This window comes from Sinocyclocheilus rhinocerous, unplaced genomic scaffold, assembly GCF_001515625.1.
Source record: "Sinocyclocheilus rhinocerous isolate Xijiao unplaced genomic scaffold, SAMN03320098_v1.1 scaffold792, whole genome shotgun sequence".
Classification (NCBI taxonomy): domain Eukaryota; kingdom Metazoa; phylum Chordata; class Actinopteri; order Cypriniformes; family Cyprinidae; genus Sinocyclocheilus; species Sinocyclocheilus rhinocerous.
Window position 1 is genome coordinate 546,045 of NW_015626872.1, and position 17,046 is coordinate 563,090.

General features: G+C 34.3%; 2 protein-coding genes across 3 annotated transcripts; both read right to left on the reverse strand.

The window, feature by feature from the left end:
• Nucleotides 1-620: 620 nt before the first annotated feature.
• map2k4b (mitogen-activated protein kinase kinase 4b) lies at nucleotides 621-13,810 on the reverse strand. Of its 2 annotated transcripts, XM_016527162.1 has the most exons (13): nucleotides 13,497-13,810; nucleotides 12,404-12,439; nucleotides 11,724-11,756; nucleotides 11,149-11,251; nucleotides 10,662-10,836; nucleotides 8,039-8,158; nucleotides 7,841-7,960; nucleotides 7,096-7,147; nucleotides 6,836-6,963; nucleotides 6,681-6,758; nucleotides 5,566-5,714; nucleotides 5,401-5,446; nucleotides 621-3,919 (listed from the first exon to the last, which is right to left on the reverse strand). In XM_016527162.1, exons 1-13 carry the CDS (start codon nucleotides 13,588-13,590, stop codon nucleotides 3,806-3,808), a joined length of 1,248 nt encoding a protein of 415 aa, XP_016382648.1. In that variant the 5' UTR covers nucleotides 13,591-13,810; the 3' UTR covers nucleotides 621-3,805. The 2 variants fall into 2 exon arrangements, with proteins under 2 accessions (XP_016382648.1, XP_016382655.1); XM_016527169.1 differs by lacking the exon at nucleotides 11,724-11,756.
• Nucleotides 13,811-14,829: 1,019 nt separating this feature from the next.
• On the reverse strand, nucleotides 14,830-16,552 carry adprm (ADP-ribose/CDP-alcohol diphosphatase, manganese-dependent). Its single transcript, XM_016527813.1, has 3 exons — nucleotides 16,519-16,552; nucleotides 16,252-16,407; nucleotides 14,830-15,450 (listed from the first exon to the last, which is right to left on the reverse strand). The coding sequence occupies exons 1-3, from the start codon at nucleotides 16,550-16,552 to the stop codon at nucleotides 15,161-15,163; spliced, it is 480 nt and encodes a 159-aa protein (XP_016383299.1). The 3' UTR covers nucleotides 14,830-15,160.
• Nucleotides 16,553-17,046: the final 494 nt, after the last annotated feature.

Here is a 17,046-nt window from a genome sequence, read left to right on the forward strand (position 1 = left end):
TTCAACATCTGAGGCAACACCACAAAGAGCTCTATGACCAATGCAGGGCATTTTGTAAAGGTGTAACAAAATGTTTTTTTCTGCCAGACATTTTGTTACACCTTTACTTAGTGATTATTTTTCCTTATGTCACATGTTATAGCTTTTTGATAAAGCTCTAATTGGTTTTCTTTTGGAAATATGTTTCAAATTCACACTGAATGCATTTATGACTGTAAAGCATGTCTGTGTGTGTCAAAATCGTGATTAAAATCGAAATCGCAAAATTTATCAAAGAAATCGCGATAAGTTTTTTTGTCCATATCGCACAGCCCTACTTTCTATCTTGTAATTCTTGGGGGAAAAGTCCAAACTGTGAGATAAGATTTTGCAATTATCTTTTTACTTTTATGTCATTGCAGAAACAAGCTTCCATAATGTTAATGCTCACACTTCATGTGAAAGAGAAAATCACTAAATCTCTAGAGAACTGAACTGTATTTTAGCACGATCAAGCCAACATCTCTGGTCAAAATATCATATTTTGCTAATTTCTTTCCCCAAAGTCTGTTTTGCATTCTAGATTATTATTATTACTGCCACTTCTGTTATTTTGAACATTCATTAGCTCTTTGTTTTTAGTTTCTTTCTCTTCTGATGTATTTATTTCAACCTTTTCTTTTCATTGGCATATTAATATATATTTATGAGACATTCCTTTTCATTAAGAACAAAAGTTAGAGTAAACCTACTCGCAGATAAAAGAGTGATTAAAACAATGAGGACACAAGTGTGAAAAATCATGTTTACTATAGTAGTGACATTTTCTGACACACAAACAGTAGGTTTTTAATACTTTCTGATTTATTTGTTAACTTACCATCCCTGTTTCTCATTGAAACCTCACTAAAGTCCAATAAATCACGTTGTATGAATCTTAAATGACAATCAAAACATCCTGAATCAAAAGCAATACATCACTAACTGTGATGGCCATTTTTACCAGCACTTGTGAAGAATCAATTCTAATATATAGATTATATATAGGTTCAACTGTGAAACTGTACTGTGGCAAATTTGGGACCTAACTTTTTATTTTTTATTTTAGAACTTTTTTTAAATAAAATCCTTAGTTTTAGATTTTAATACTGGTCACTGATTTAGCAGAGCAATTTTTTTTTATATATATACATAAATAATAATTAGCTCACCAAAAGCTTAAACTGTGAATACATTTTTTTTTTCATTTCATGAAATATGTTAGTTTTTGTTATTTACTGGTTTTTAATCATGTTTTGTGCCACTGAATGCTTTTGTACAGATCTTTAGAATCTCTTTATCGTGCCTTTTCTAGAGCCGTGAGGCCTTACGATACAAATGAACTCGAAGCATAATTCAGACAATCCGATTTTATATAAATAGTTTTGTAAAAAAATAAACCCTGGGTTTTAGTTCAGTGAATAAGCATTAAGGGCATTACAGACCAAGCGCAAGCTCTGTTTTATATTCAAGACTCAGTATTAAACACAGTAGAGCATTAGAGACTCTATTTTTTACACATGAAGTAGTTTCATACAGTACTTTTAATACGACCAGCTAAGAAATTAGGTCTATAATCAAGATGAATTATGTGTAAAGTTTTATGTTTATGTGTAAAGAATGTCACATAACCCTGTAGATTTTATTTTTCTATGTTTGATATCGGCCAATGAATGGAGCACCCAGTAGAAGTGACTTTGCGATCTTGTATTTTATTCCCCTTTATATAGTTTGTTTCTTCTCGATTGTAAGCTGTGGTTCCTTTGAGCCTGATGGCAGAAAGCATCTGTGCTGCACAAATGTTCACTATTACTCTTCACCTCTCTGGAAAACGGAGGTTTTGTCTTATTTCTTGTTCTTTTGATTCTCTTGGGGGAAATATATACGTATGACAGAAAGCTTTTGTATTGCTTGGCCACTGAACAACGTTACCATATAAACTGTCCCAGTATTTGTCTCCACCGCTGTATTACTGTACCAGAGTTCAATAAACAAACATAAAACGAACAACTCAGTCTTGATGACTTAACAAAAAAACTCCTTTTGAGCTTTTTAATGAAGATTATTTATAGTTTCAGACTGCGTGCACTATAGTAAAAGATTTTTCAAAGATCATCAGAGTAAGTTTGACGAGAAAATGCAATATCAATCTTTCGGCTTTTCACATTTAATTCAACGTTTCTTTGCAACTGTGAAATTGACTATCAATTTCTGAGTGAAAACGAAACCAATTTTTTTTTTCAGTGTAGGTACATCAAATGCATGATTGGTTGAAGGTCGCATGCGCAGAGGTGTTGAATAAATGCGAGACGGTGAATGGCTGAGTATTGGTTTTATTCTAGCATCGAGCCCATCGTGTGTTCAGATCTAACAGAGCAGAATGACAATAACCCGCTGACCTGCAGGCAAACACGCTCATCATATTCATACCGCCAGCTGATGTCCTTGTTAGCTGTGACGTGTATAAGACACAAAGCTGTCAGAGGTTAATATAAACCCAAACCTGAACATATAGTACGCTGTATCCCTACACATTTCCTTTTACAATTTTTACTCTTCTCACCGCACACGTAAAATATTTTCACAGTGATTTTTTTTCTGTACATAGTTTCCATATAATAATACACATCGCCCTTAAAATTATTTCACCCCACATTCGTGATGTGCCCCTATTATTTCTTAAACTGCATTCGAGAAGATTTTCTGCCGTGAATCTGGAAAGTCGACTTCTTGACTTCCATCATCAAAACATGAAACTCTCTGAACGCTATCCGGCACCGTATTATTCTACAATCAGACCGATGTTTGATGAACGCTGTACATCTTTTAAAATAAGTGACCTATGAATGAATTATCAGCCGTATCCCACACGAACCAACCAAGACCCTCTATAAACATGCTAAAAGTGAGCTTGTGGGAAATCTGCGAATCTTCCGATTTGGCAACGTGGAGTCTGTATAAATACACATTTACAGTGATGAGCAGCGCCTGCATTCAGACACCAGACTGGATTCTCTTTGATAGAGTGAAAACCATTTGGATCATCGTGACATTATATTGCATACTGAGCGAGTAAAGCTACTTTAACACACGTCATTGATGCAGAACAACACCTTTGCATACCTTAGTTTCATTAAATAAAGAGAGAGTGATGTGTCTGTACACGAACGAAGAAAAACACCAGTACGGATGCTTTTTCCTCCTCTTATGATTCATTTCGGTAAGCACATCAACTTATCTGATGATCTTTGTCTTAAATGAGCAAATTCAAGTTTTGCTTATTTATATTTCGAAATGATTCCCCACACGCACATACACATAGAAGGTCGATTTGCTAAATCTGAAGCTTGTTTACACACCATGATGTAAATGGCTTTTAAATGAGAGCCGATTCGTATTGCACAAGATGTTTTTGGGGAAGTATTTCACTTTGAACGCAATCATGTGTTCACACTGAAGTGAAGGTACAATTACGATGTTTAGCAGAAATACTCAAGACCCTTAACCAAGACTTGCATTTCACAAACGAGAACAAATCCTACACCCAACATTTGTTCTCCGACTGCGTACAGCAAAGCGAAGCCACATTTCGGCACACAAGCGTTTTAATGTGGCACTATGAAATAGAGTTTCACTCAAACTAAAGCGTCAAACGTTGAGAGTAGGATGTGCTGCGGTAAATGCAGTGAAATGAGAGTTGGTGAAGGGCCGTGTGTTTCGTGTGAGGCGCTGTATGTACACCAAATGGTGGCCGGACCGTCTTGTGTTCCCAACAGGCCGCTCACCATCAGTCGACATACATGGGCGAGCCGGGAGACGCCGGCATTTCTTCCAGAATCCTGCACACGTAACTGGCCACGTCCACGATCCGCTCCTCGTACATCAGGATGAACGGATGCTTCTGCAGGAACAGCACAATTACAGCAACACAAGCACACGTTCAGGGCATGAACCAAGATTTCAGTTCTAGCTGATACACATCATTATTTTCATGCTATAGTGAATAACCAATAAATGGCTGATATTAAAATGCTACACTATTTTGTCAAGTCACCTTTATTTCTCCAGTGCTTTATACAATACTGATGGTTTCAAAGAAGCCTCAAATTAGTAAGCAGGGTTAATCTTGCAAAATGTAGTTTATAATAACATCTATTAATATTAATGCTATGTATTTTATCAAATTATTAGAATTATTTGTAATAATAATAGCGTAAAATAACAACAGTGATAATAATAATAATAATAAAAACAAAATGTATTGTTTTCTAAGTATTATTATACCAAAATATTATTATTGGTATGTATAATAATAATAATAATAATAATAATAATAACAATAGTATTATAATTACGTTTTATTACGTTTTCAATTCTGCTGTAATTCAGATCTGCGAAAATGAAAAAGTTTTAGTTTAAGATTTGCTTTTATGAGTGTTATGTGTTTTTGAAGATTAATTTTAAGTGAGCAGCAAAGGTCAACTACATGTAAAATAGGGATTTTGTACATTAGCATGTATAATTAAATATCCAATATAACTGATATCAATTAAATTAAGGTTAATTAAAAACATAAAAGTATAATTGTACAAGACAGACATCCATTTTTCAATTAAAATCTTTTCAAGTAAAATCAATAAGTTCAAAAGCTGTAGTACAAAGAAACACACATAATAATAATAATGTTAAGTGCATAATAATGTTTATAAAACGGATAGTTCCGGTCCTTGATTCTGATTGGTTGAGCCACGTTGGACGCTGTTGTAAATTACTCTACAAACATACACCTTTGTTTACGTTTGTCTGTTGCTCGGCAACCACTTTGTTGCAACCACAACTGTTTCTGAGGAACTACATTGTTTGGTGGAAGAATACTGTTTTTATTAATATCATTACACTTTATTTGCTGTTTTATTTTGTGAAACCTAACTACGTATATGGAATAACCGTTTTATAAAAGCAATAAGCCCCGTGAAGCCGTGGTTTACAGTGAATTTATAACAGCTCTGCTTCGCGTCGTGCCTAACAACGCCCCTTAGCTGTTATAAATTCACTATAAACCATGGCTTCATGGGTCTTATTGCTTTAATGATGTATAGTTATATGTTTTAAAAATGTTATTATAACAAATATCATTATTAGTAGTAGTATTTTTAATAATAAATGCAACTCTAAGTATGTATCATGTTTTATCAATTTTATTTAAATATCTAAAATCGACCAATATAGTACTCATCTAATATCGCATCCCTAAAAATTATGACTAATAAAACCATAAAAATATAACTATACAAATCAGACGTGCATTTTGAATTCAACTCTTTTCAAGTAAAATCAGTAAGTTCAAAGGCTGTAGTTCAAACAAACACAGGTTTGACGTACCAGCAGTTCTCTGTACTTTGGCCTTTTTGACTCGTCCTTTGTAAGGCTGGAACACACATGATCAAACAAAGACGCGTCACATGACCGCTTAGCAAAGAAACATGCTTTTTTTACACTCATATCCTTCAAAGCACAGGAAAACAGCTCGGCCACATGTGAACCCACCATAGATTGACAAACTGGATGAATTTGGGTGAAAACTGTCTCTCCTCGGAGTTGCTGAGCTGCGGCGGGTCTCCCTTCACCACCTGTGTCAGCTGATCAAACACGCTGTTCCATTTGGGGTACGGGAAGCGTCCCGTCGCCAGCTCGTACTGCAACACAAACACATTCACACCGTTAAAGCAGATGAGCCAGTGCTTTAGTACTACAGCCGTTGAATTAACAGGTTAATTAGGTGCAAATATTATGAAAAAAAAGTGTTACAATTATTAAAGCTTTTAAAGCAGCGCCCCATCCAGACCTGTCCATCATCTTACACTGATGCAGTTCTTGATGAACACAATGCAGGACAACTGACTGCGTGATGGAGTATTAGAATGCAGTTATATGAGCCTAAAATGCAAGATATGAGCACAAAAAATAAATGACGCTCTTAAATTTATATCATATGATCTAGTTTAGCAATATCACACCAGCAAGAGTGCTGTTTCTCCCCAATATCTGCACCACTGCTAATGTGATAATGATTTATACAACAGTTCAATAAGCAAGATGTTGAAATTGTGTTTTAGGCACAATATTGTCGGTATTGTTCAATTATGCAAACGAAAATAGTTCCAATCCAAGCCATAGCAGAACTGTTTTGCGTCTCAAAGTGACACCCAGTAGTGATTTGCTACTGATTAAATCCAAAGTTTTGAACAAATCAAGTGAGTTAATGATTCAGTGACTCATTCATGTGGACTGTGCCTTGCTTCATTTCTGAATGAATTGGTTGAGTGAGGGACTCACCGCCACCTACTGGCGCTTTAGTTTAGTTTTAGTTTGAAAGTATCATTTTATTTTTTTCAATAATCATAAAAAAAAAAAGCATTAATACCCATTTATTATCATTATGTTGAATCAAAATATTTCTGTCTAAAGCTGCTTGTTTGTAATGTCTATGTAATGCTTATCAACATTTGACACAATTATGACTTGAAATGATTATTGTGGGGTAATTTCTCAGCCCATAGTGATGTGCAATTAATTATTCATTTTAATCGCATGACATTCCTAATTATTACATTATATATATGTATGTGAGGGAGTAGAAGAGAGAACGGCTAGAGACGAACCAGCGTGATTCCCAAACTCCACACATCCGAGCGGACGTCATAGCCCTGTCTGGAGGCGCTGGGGTCGATCCGTTCAGGCTACAAGAACACAGTAACATCATCATATGCTGTAAGCACACATCATGTTTATTAGAGGAGAAGAATATGATGCTCACAGCCATGTACGGTCTACAGCCAGCATCTCTGGTCTTGGCGATGGAGTCGACCAGCTGCCCGCTGATGCCAAAATCACACAGCTTAATGTTGCCGTTTCTATCCAGGAGAATGTTGGAGGGTTTGATGTCTGAAAAACACGGTAAAAGAACAATTCAGACTCAGAAATCTCACTGCAAAAACTGTATTCAAAAAGCTACAATTGATTTAATGGGGTAATTGCTTCACCCAGCTGTAAATGTGTTGATGCTTGGCCACTCACCTCTGTGGATTATTTTCAAGTTTTCTTTCAAGTGATTCAGTGCTTTCACAGTCTACAAAAAAAAAAGTGAATGTGACTACAACAACAACAATAAAAATTATTAATGTATCAAGTGTTAAAATCAATTATATTAATAATACTATGTGTTATATTTAATTAATTTAATTATAACAAAATATTAGTATAATAATTTATTATAATCATTACTTACATTAATAATTATTATTATTATCATTGTTGTTGTATATATATTATATGTACTATTTAATAAATTGTATTATAACAAAATATAATTGTATAATACCAACAACAACAATAATAATAATAACAACAACAACATGTATTACGTTTCATAAAGGTTATATAAATTTTGTTCTATTAACAAATATTATAATCATTATTTATAATAACAATAATAAACATCATTATTATTATTGTTGTTGTTACTATTAATACAAATTTTATATATTTTTATTTTGTTATAAATGATCATCATTATAATAATAATAATGTATTCATTTCTAATCATTTTATTATAACAAAAATATTGTTGGCATCATACATAATATTATTACTAGTAATAATAATAACAAATGGTTTTTGATTAAACAATTTTTGTAATAATAATAATAATAATATGCATGGATTATGTTTTACACATTTTATTATAAGAAAAATATTATTATTATTATTATAATTTCTACTATACATAAGCTTTTGGTAATATATGAGATCAGTGACTTACTGCTAATGTAATTTTGCCTAATATTTCCTCTGGAATCACATCATCTAATGCACAATATACATATTTGTAGAATTTGTCGAGGGAGATAGACATTAGTTCCATACATATCCAGCAGTCGCCCTGAAGACAGACACAAATACAGTCCTGTTAGCAAACAGCAAACACAAAAACAGTGTGTGAGTGGTGTGTTTGCGTCACCTCTCTGAACAGGGCTCCGTAGAACTGGACGATATACAGGCAGTCGCTGCTCCTCATCACTACATCTAAATCCATCAGAAGCTGTTTCTGCTCCTTCTCATCCACCGTGGAGCGAATCCGCTGCAGTGAAGGCAAGAAGACTGAGGTCAGATTCATCACACACAGCTGATGACAGATTTAACATGTGGAAGATCAAACAGAACCGACACTCCTCAGAGATCCTCGTCGTGCTTGACAATTATCAAACTATTGATGAAAACCAGATTCAATTTGTGCTGATTTCTATTTGTTTATTTTCCAACCTAATAGTCTAACCAGGTTCGATGAGTCTCAATCCACTGCAGTGACGTGTGTCTGACTCTAGGTGGCGCATTCACACGTTTGATAATATCATGACAACCACATGGCTCTCTACAATCAACATCATTTTCCTCTTAGTTCTATCAAATCTGTTGGTCATGGGTTTTTCTATACAGTGTATTAGTGCTGTCCACTTTTTCAGCGACGCTGGTTCCTTAAGCATTTTTACTATTTGTTTTTCCCATAGGGTTTTTAAAAACGTCTTAATTAAAGCGTTAATAGCTATGGAACCAAACCAACCAGCTATGAGGAGGATCACAACATTACAGACTTTGATTTGAAACAGGAAAAGTATTTAAAAATCTGAAAAAAAAAAGACAAAGATACAAGGCTGGGAACTACAATCCCATGAAGCATTGCAAATGACAAATTTAAAAAAAATTATGGTGAAATATAAAACTATTCATTTAAAATTGTAGATTTTATATACAGGTGCATCTCAATACAGTAGAATGTCGTGGAAAAGTTAATTTATTTCAGTAATTCAACTCAAATTGTGAAACTCGTGTATTAGGGTGTAACGATACACATATTCATATTGAACCGTTTGGTATGAGGCTTTCGGTTCGGTACGCATTACAAACCGAACGATTCATTGGAGTAATCCTATTTTTACATTTGGGGAAAAAAAAGAGCTTAAAGTGTGTGAAATATAATGTACTCCAGGTTGTGACGGTGAGGTAGTTCGTTAGAGTTTTCCCTCTTTTCCTCACTTTTAAATAGCTTGTAAATGCTTGTGCGCATTTTACTTTCACTTTCGAGCTATTAGCGGCATTTCGGCGTCAATTGATTGAATTGACAACAAAACAGTACGACAAACTCACTTACGTTAAACATAGAATGTTTAATTTATTAACAAAACGAATACAAGCACACCATGCTATAGGCCTAATATAAAATAACAAATAACTTACACAAAGTTTAAATATAAAACACTGAAAATCAGCAAACACGGTGGAACCAAATATATAAGAAACGAATGTTAAAAAAGCTTCAAAATCATCTTAGATAAAAGGCAAAAAGTCAAAAGGCCTTCCAAAGTCTAAAATATTTTTAAGCTCATATGATACTAGTTTTAATAAATAAAAAAAAATTTTTTAAAAGTCAAAATGAAGGAAATTTGTCTGGCATTTCTTTGTTTTTGCTGTATCGAAAACATACCGAACCGTGACACCCCTGTGTCGTATCGAACCGAACAGTGAATTTTGTGAACTCGTACACCCATAATAAATAAATATAAATAGATATATATATATATATAATGAAAGGCTGTTATGTTTATTCATATGTTTGTACTTTGTTTCAGTTCATATGTTCATCTCTGTTTTTTTTCTCATTCTTTACTGTCTTTTATGCCATTTAATTTTCTAGCTGAGCTAAAGATCTATCTTCATGCACTTTGCTCACTGTGACTCCCTGATTGGTGGAATTTTGCTGGAATTATGGGTAATTCAGTTTTCCACCATGAATTCTGCTATTGAACAATTATTTAAAACAGAAGCTGACAATGCGAACAGATGGGTTCAAACAAAAGGATATACAATTGATTAACATTATGTTGGAGAACATTAAAGGTCTATCAGTTATTGCTAAAAAAAATTTATATTTATTTTCCCTATGGAGAAAATGAATAGAGTTTCTATTTCCGGAACTAAATGTTGTGCTCTATTTCAGTATCTATGAGAATTTCTACAGTTTTATCATTTTTTATGAGGAAAAAAAAAATCCAAAGGTGTCTCAATTATTCCATTCCATTTTCCAATGTTCCCAGACTCCAGTCATTACTGCTGGATAATTCTGATATTTTGAGAATTGATTATAAAGCACATATAATTAGGGCTGGGTATCGATTCAGATATCCCGATTCGATTCGATTTCAATTTGCAAGCTCTCGATTCGATTCTCGATTTTTTTTATTACATTCAGTGAATATAGTTTTAATACAAATGCTATTGATATTTCTAAAAAATGAACAGTAAACATCAGTTTACAAATGGTGAATTAATCAAAAGAAATTAAGCCACATGCCTGTATTTTAAACCTATACTTTTTTTTGTATGGGTCCTTTTTTAAACAATAATAGGGCCCTATAAAATGTTCTTAATTTTTCTGGTAATCAGATGAAGGCATAAAACATTAATTTAATTTATCCTAATCAAATGAAAATTAAACCCTTTTATTTTTTGGCAAACAAAGTGCTGCACAACAGAGGTTTACTGTTAAATTTTTTTTTTTGCCCAGCCCTACACATAATGTGAATCACCTTGACAGCCATGATCTGTCCGCTGGGTTTGTGCACCATCTTGTTAACGGATCCGTACGCTCCTCTCCCGATCTCCCCCAGGTCCTTGAGGTCCTCAGCCGTGAAGTCACAATGTTGCTCTGGAGAAATCTTCAGCTTCCCTGAGGACTCGATGCTGTGCGTCCGCAGTCGCTCTCTGAAACGCACGAGTCAACGCTTTTACACACAGAAACTACAGCGCAGACTCATGAAACTGCATCACCAAACGGAACTGCAAAAATCATGACTGTTGCCAAACAGGTTTCCCGAACTCTGCCCATCTGTAATTGGTTGATAAAACAGTTTGTCCCGCCCCCAAACTCCTGCTATTGGCTGAGTGGAGTGTCAGGATACAAACAGCCGTGTTTGAGCCAGTTTTTACAAATTACTTACCGTTTTCTCTGCATATTCAACATAAAAATGACACACGTGACCTTTAACAAAACATTAGCAATGAATGAAATCTCACATGTGTGGATTCTGGAACGGAGGCTTAGCTGTCGTGATGGGGAGTCGTGCGGTCGGTTTAACTGGCGGATTCGCAAAGTTTAACTTAAGTGCTTTGCGTTTGCCTGTAAAAGAGAAAAAGTTCAGATTGCTTTGCTAAGTGTAATGGAGACCTTTTTTTATGTTTTGTATTTCAAAACAAAAAACTAATTTAACAGAAAGCATGCAGAAAGAAATGAATATGGAAATAACTGAGAATCAAAATATGAGATGATTCCAGAAAACAGCTCAAACTGTGTGGCTTGGTGAAGTGAAGTTTATTTATCTTCTGCTAAGGCAAGCACTAATCATGATTTCTTCTCAATTATTTAAGATACCAATTTATTATCTTAATAAGATAATAATTTTAATTATTACATTTAATTTAATAATTCACATTAAGCTAATTCAATAAAAATTATTTAAATTATTAAAAATTATTTGTCTAAATTAAGATATTTGATTCATATGTGGTTCATTTTGCTCTTAAACTACAGCATCTACAGCAGAAATCACACTACAAGCAAACCGTTATAACAGCACAGAAAACCAGCTTACTTTGCGTTACTCCAGACAGATTGATCTGAAATCCTAAAGAAAATGGGGGGACAAAATGTTGAAAATCCATGCAAATGATGATAAACTTATGGATGCTTATTTAAGTCATGGAATAAAATAATTAAAAAGGTAATAGTGACTTTTAACCTCATAATTCTGACTTTTTCTCGCAATTCTGACTTTGTATCTCACAATTCAGACAATTGTAAGATATAAACTCATATTTAAACATAATTTCGCAGTGCTAAGATAAAAGTCCAAACTGTGACATATAATTTTTTTCAATTTTCAAAAATTTTCTTTTTTATTTCATAATGCAAACAATATATATATGTATATATACAGTATATATTAAGGGTGCAACGGATCGTAGATGATCCGTACGGATCAGGCTGCACAGTTCGGCACGCATGTGATTCGCGGATTAAAGGCAGAGTAAGTGATTTCTGGTAGCCAATGTTGATATTTGAAATCACCAAAACAAACACGCCCCTACCCCAAAAGGGTCTTGCCCCTATTTTGATAGCTCCGCCCCACATATACGTACGCAACCCAGGCAACGATAGAACTGTGAGATAAAAGTCACAATGACCTTTATATTCCGAGGTGGAAACAAGCTACTGTATAAACTGAACTGATGATGGTCTAAATAAGAGTGAAGTGTATGTGAGCTGCTTTACCGGTTTCATTCTGACACCTCCAGCATGTGCTGGAATCTGAATGAGGAGGAGAAATCATTCATTTACTAATAACCCAAACAATCAGACCACAGTCAGACTGGATAGTATGAGACTGACCCGTTACGATCATCTTAATGCAAATACATGCTATAATTAACTAAAATTATAACTATAACTAAAATTAACACAAGAGTAGAAAATATAAAAACAAAATGAAATTCAAATATTAAAAACTTTTAGTTTCAGCTAGTTGCCAATGCAACATTTCTCATTTTTACTTAGTTGACGTACTAAAATAACTAACATGAACTATATATATATATATAGATATATACACACAACAAAATCTAATAAAAATGACAAAACAAAAAAATAAAACTTTAAAATGAATGTAAAACAGAAAATATAATTCAAAAACATTAACAAAAACTATAACAGTATTATTAATTATAGTTAACTAAAACTGTAGAAAATGTTAACTGAAATAAAAATATAAAAAATAAAGTCTAACAAAAATAACAAACACAAAATACTAAAACTTTAACTAAAATTAACATTAAAGCAAAAATAATAAATAAATAAAATCTACTTTAAAATATTAAAAAGCTATAAACAGTATTTGAATGATACTAAAACAACACTGAATAGAGTGCAGTGAAATTTTTTTTTACAACAAAATGTACACAACTCAGAATAGAAATTATAAACAGCCATCAATCAGAATCACCATTATCTATAAAATATCAGTATGATTATTGACTCTGTTACAGCGGTGCTACAGAGCAAGAGTCGTGTAGAGAACCTCAGTGAGCTGTACATAAATCCAGCAGTTTTGGCCATCAGAGCAGCGCATTTAGCATAGATATGATGCCTAGAAAGGCTGCACGAGCCACTGCACAGGCCTACAGCCTCAGCTCAAAAGCCAGCAGTGCGAACTCACGCAGACGCGTATGAGACACATTAGCATGGAGCTTCGCGTTCATGTGACACTGTAAACACTGGAGTGCGCGGCCTAAACGCGTTTCGCTGCGTTCGAGCCGCATCACTGAATATCGGCTCATTAGCCGCTTCACGCTGTGTTTGCGTCTCTTACCCTGCATGTTGCTCATTGTCGTTAAGTGTTGCGTGTGTAAGGCGGATCCCGCAGCGCTAGTTGGTGTATTGGTGCTGGGACTGGGAGTCGCCATTGTGGATCAGTTTGACTCCAGCAGCGGCTGCACTGCAGTGAGGCGGATTGACCCTTCGGACACTGGATTCACGCTGGACACTCAACACGCGCGACTACTACAGCGAACCGACAGGCTTTCCGCACCCCATTCGGTTCCGTTTAGAAGCGAGGGGGTTAAACAGTCGTAAGGCGGGACAGGACAGCCAGCTTCGGTTAGCAGTAACGGTGGCTCTGCGGTTGCCAGGTGCGCGAGGACTCCCCGCTCAAGGGGGATTCATGAATCGAGGGTCAGCCAAAAGTCGCAAAATGAAATGTACATTTAGGCAAAATAATGAAATATTAGGCTACATGAAAAAGTAGACTTTTAAATATGTCTGCATACAGTGTAGCATCTGTTTTATTCGTTGCATATTTTATTATTGCACATTGCCACTATTCTTTTTTTTTTTTTCTATTTCTTTTGTTGGTTTATTTTCTGTTGGTACATTTATTTATTATTGGTAAAGATTTATTCAGTATGTATATAATGAAATTCAATGTAATTTTATATAGTTATTTATATACTAAAATTACATATACATTTAGTTTTAAATGTACAGGAAATCTTGATATAATTAAATACAAATTATTGCATATTTTATTACTGAACATTCCTATTATTCCCCTATTTATTTTGTTTTTTTGTTGCAATATAAATATAAAATTATATTTATAAAAGAAGTCATAATGATATTAAGATTTCATCCACAAGAATATAAATATAAAACTAAATGTATACTACTGTACGTTACTACTGACATTATTGAAATTATGCACTCACACAGTATAATGCAATAAAATGTATATAGGCTACTTCTTTTATAAATATAATTTTATATTTATATAGCAACAATATATATAATTTCCTCTTCATATAGCCTATATACAATGGTAATGTATTCATTGCGTGTTTCATGTTTATTGCCGCTTGTTTCTAATATTAAAGGGCAAGTTCACAGATTCTCAACCAACTTTATATCGTTACAATATCGGCATAAGTAAACGAACAATGTGTATTATTTTTACGTGTCACCTGCACCAAGATATTCCCGTTTATATGTCGGCAAACTTCTGTCGGATGACATACAACGCGTCACTTTTGACAGCTCCAGGACTTTTGTATAAAAACTACAGATCGTACTACTTCCGCATTTTTGTATCCAGCTCCCGGATCATCTGATCGAGCCCAATGCATTATGGGTGCTGTAGTCTTCTTACCTTTTTATTTTTTATTTTTTTTACTTCGCTATGGCCCGGTTTTGTGTTTCTACTGCATAGGTAGCCAACTTTCATTAAAATCCCATCTTGTCAGTGATGACTTAACCTTATTAAGGGTTTGTTGTTGTTCATTTGAATTGTTCATTTTGTTGGTAATAGTGTTACTTATAGGATATACATGAACATATCTTAGGGTTTATAAAAATCTGATTTAACACTAAATGTAAGCAGAAATTGAGAGGATCATACGGAAGGGTGTTTGTTTATTATTTTCCATTCCATCATTCATTGACAATAATCTTCTCTCCTGTCAGTTCATAAATGCTTTCCACTTATGGATACTTGAGAACCATGTCTGATATCCTTCCGTTGCCCTTTAGAACCATCTGGTCCTCATAGACATAAACCGTCCCGAAGGCATTGCTGTCTGGACGTGTTTCAATCACCCCCTCCAGCGTGATGTGGTGAACACCAGACTCATCCATGTAATATCCTCCATCATGATCGTGTCCCGCCATGAAGCAAACCACGCTCTTATGAGAGCGCAGCACGGACTGCATGGCGTCGTAGTTCCACGCCAGACAGATGGGGTCTGTGGCGTACGGGTGAACGGGAAGATGACCTGCACAAATACACAATATACAGTGATTGTCAAAAGTTTGGAAACATTTCGATTTTTAAACGTTCTTAACTAAGTCTCTTCTGCTCACCAATGCTCCATTTATTTACTCAAAGATACAGTAAAAATTATGAAATGCTATTGCAATTTAAAATAACTTTTCTATGTGAATCTAAAATGTAATTTATTCCTGAGATCAAAGCTTAATTTTCATTTGCTGCTTCAGATTTTTGTTTCATTATAAATTATCACTTAAAAGACATGGATGCTTTTATTCACCAAGGACACGTTAAATTGATCAAAAGTGACAGTAAAGGTATTTATAATGTTACAAAAGATTTCGATTTCAAATAAATGCTGTTCTTTTGAACTTTCTATTCATCACAGAATTCTGAAAAATGTAAATCATGAAAAATGTATCACGGTTTCCACAAAAACATGAAGCAGTACAACTGTTTTCAACATTGATAATAATCAGAAATGTTTCTTGATCAGCAAATCAGCATATTAGAATGATTTCTGAAGATCATGTGACACTGAAGACTGGAGTAATGATGCTGAAAATACAGCTTTGATCACAGGAATAAATTACATTTTACAATATTTTCACATAGAAAACACATTTTAAAATTGCAATAATATTTCACTATTTTAACTGTTTAGCTGATCAAATAAATGTAGCCTTGGTGAGCAGAAGAGATAACAACATTAAATAATGTTTTGCAAACTTTTGACAAGTACCGTAAAGACCTGAAAAGACCAAGCATAAAGATCTTAAAAGCATATAAAAGTGTGTATACTTACTCAAGACAGTTACTCTCTCCTGTTTCTGGTCAGCAAGAGTTAAGACTTCATCGAGCCACAGCAGCTGCTCTTGGCTGAATCCTCCATTAAATTTCACAAACCTTTGTTCCAAGCCATCAAATACTGTAAAAAGCACATAAACAAGCTGTACCCAGTCTGTTTAACTGGCTTTAATTCACCCCCAACAGTACTAGCTGTTTGTTTACACACTGAAATGTGTCACCATGACTATTATATACAGTAAACATGATAAAATTGCATGTCAACCCACTCCAAACAGCCTTTTCTGTAAGACTGACATGTATGATTCATAATGCACTAATGTATTTCTCAAGTCATGTCTTGTTCAGACATATTTTCCAGGATTCATATCCAGGATTCATTCCATCACTTGCTCACCAATGTATGCTCTGCGGCAAATGGGTGCCGTCAGAATAAGAGAGTCCAAACAGATAAAATTATAAAAACACTGACAAAAACACAATAAACCATGAGTAATGCACACCACTCCAGTCCTACGTCTTGTGAAGCCAAAAGCAGCGTGTTTGTAAAAAACAAATCCATCAAGACATTTTTAGCAAAAATACAAGTCCAAAATACATAATAATGCTTCCTGTAATCCAAAATATCACTTATCAGCTGTTTGGACTCTCATTCTGATCCATCTTCGTTCTCCTGATCAAACACATGTATAGGTAGATGCACGTTTTATTGCAATCTCTTAAACAATGAACATAGAAAGTCAATTATCATTTTAAACTTAGAAAGGCAGTATCCATTACATTAACTCAAATT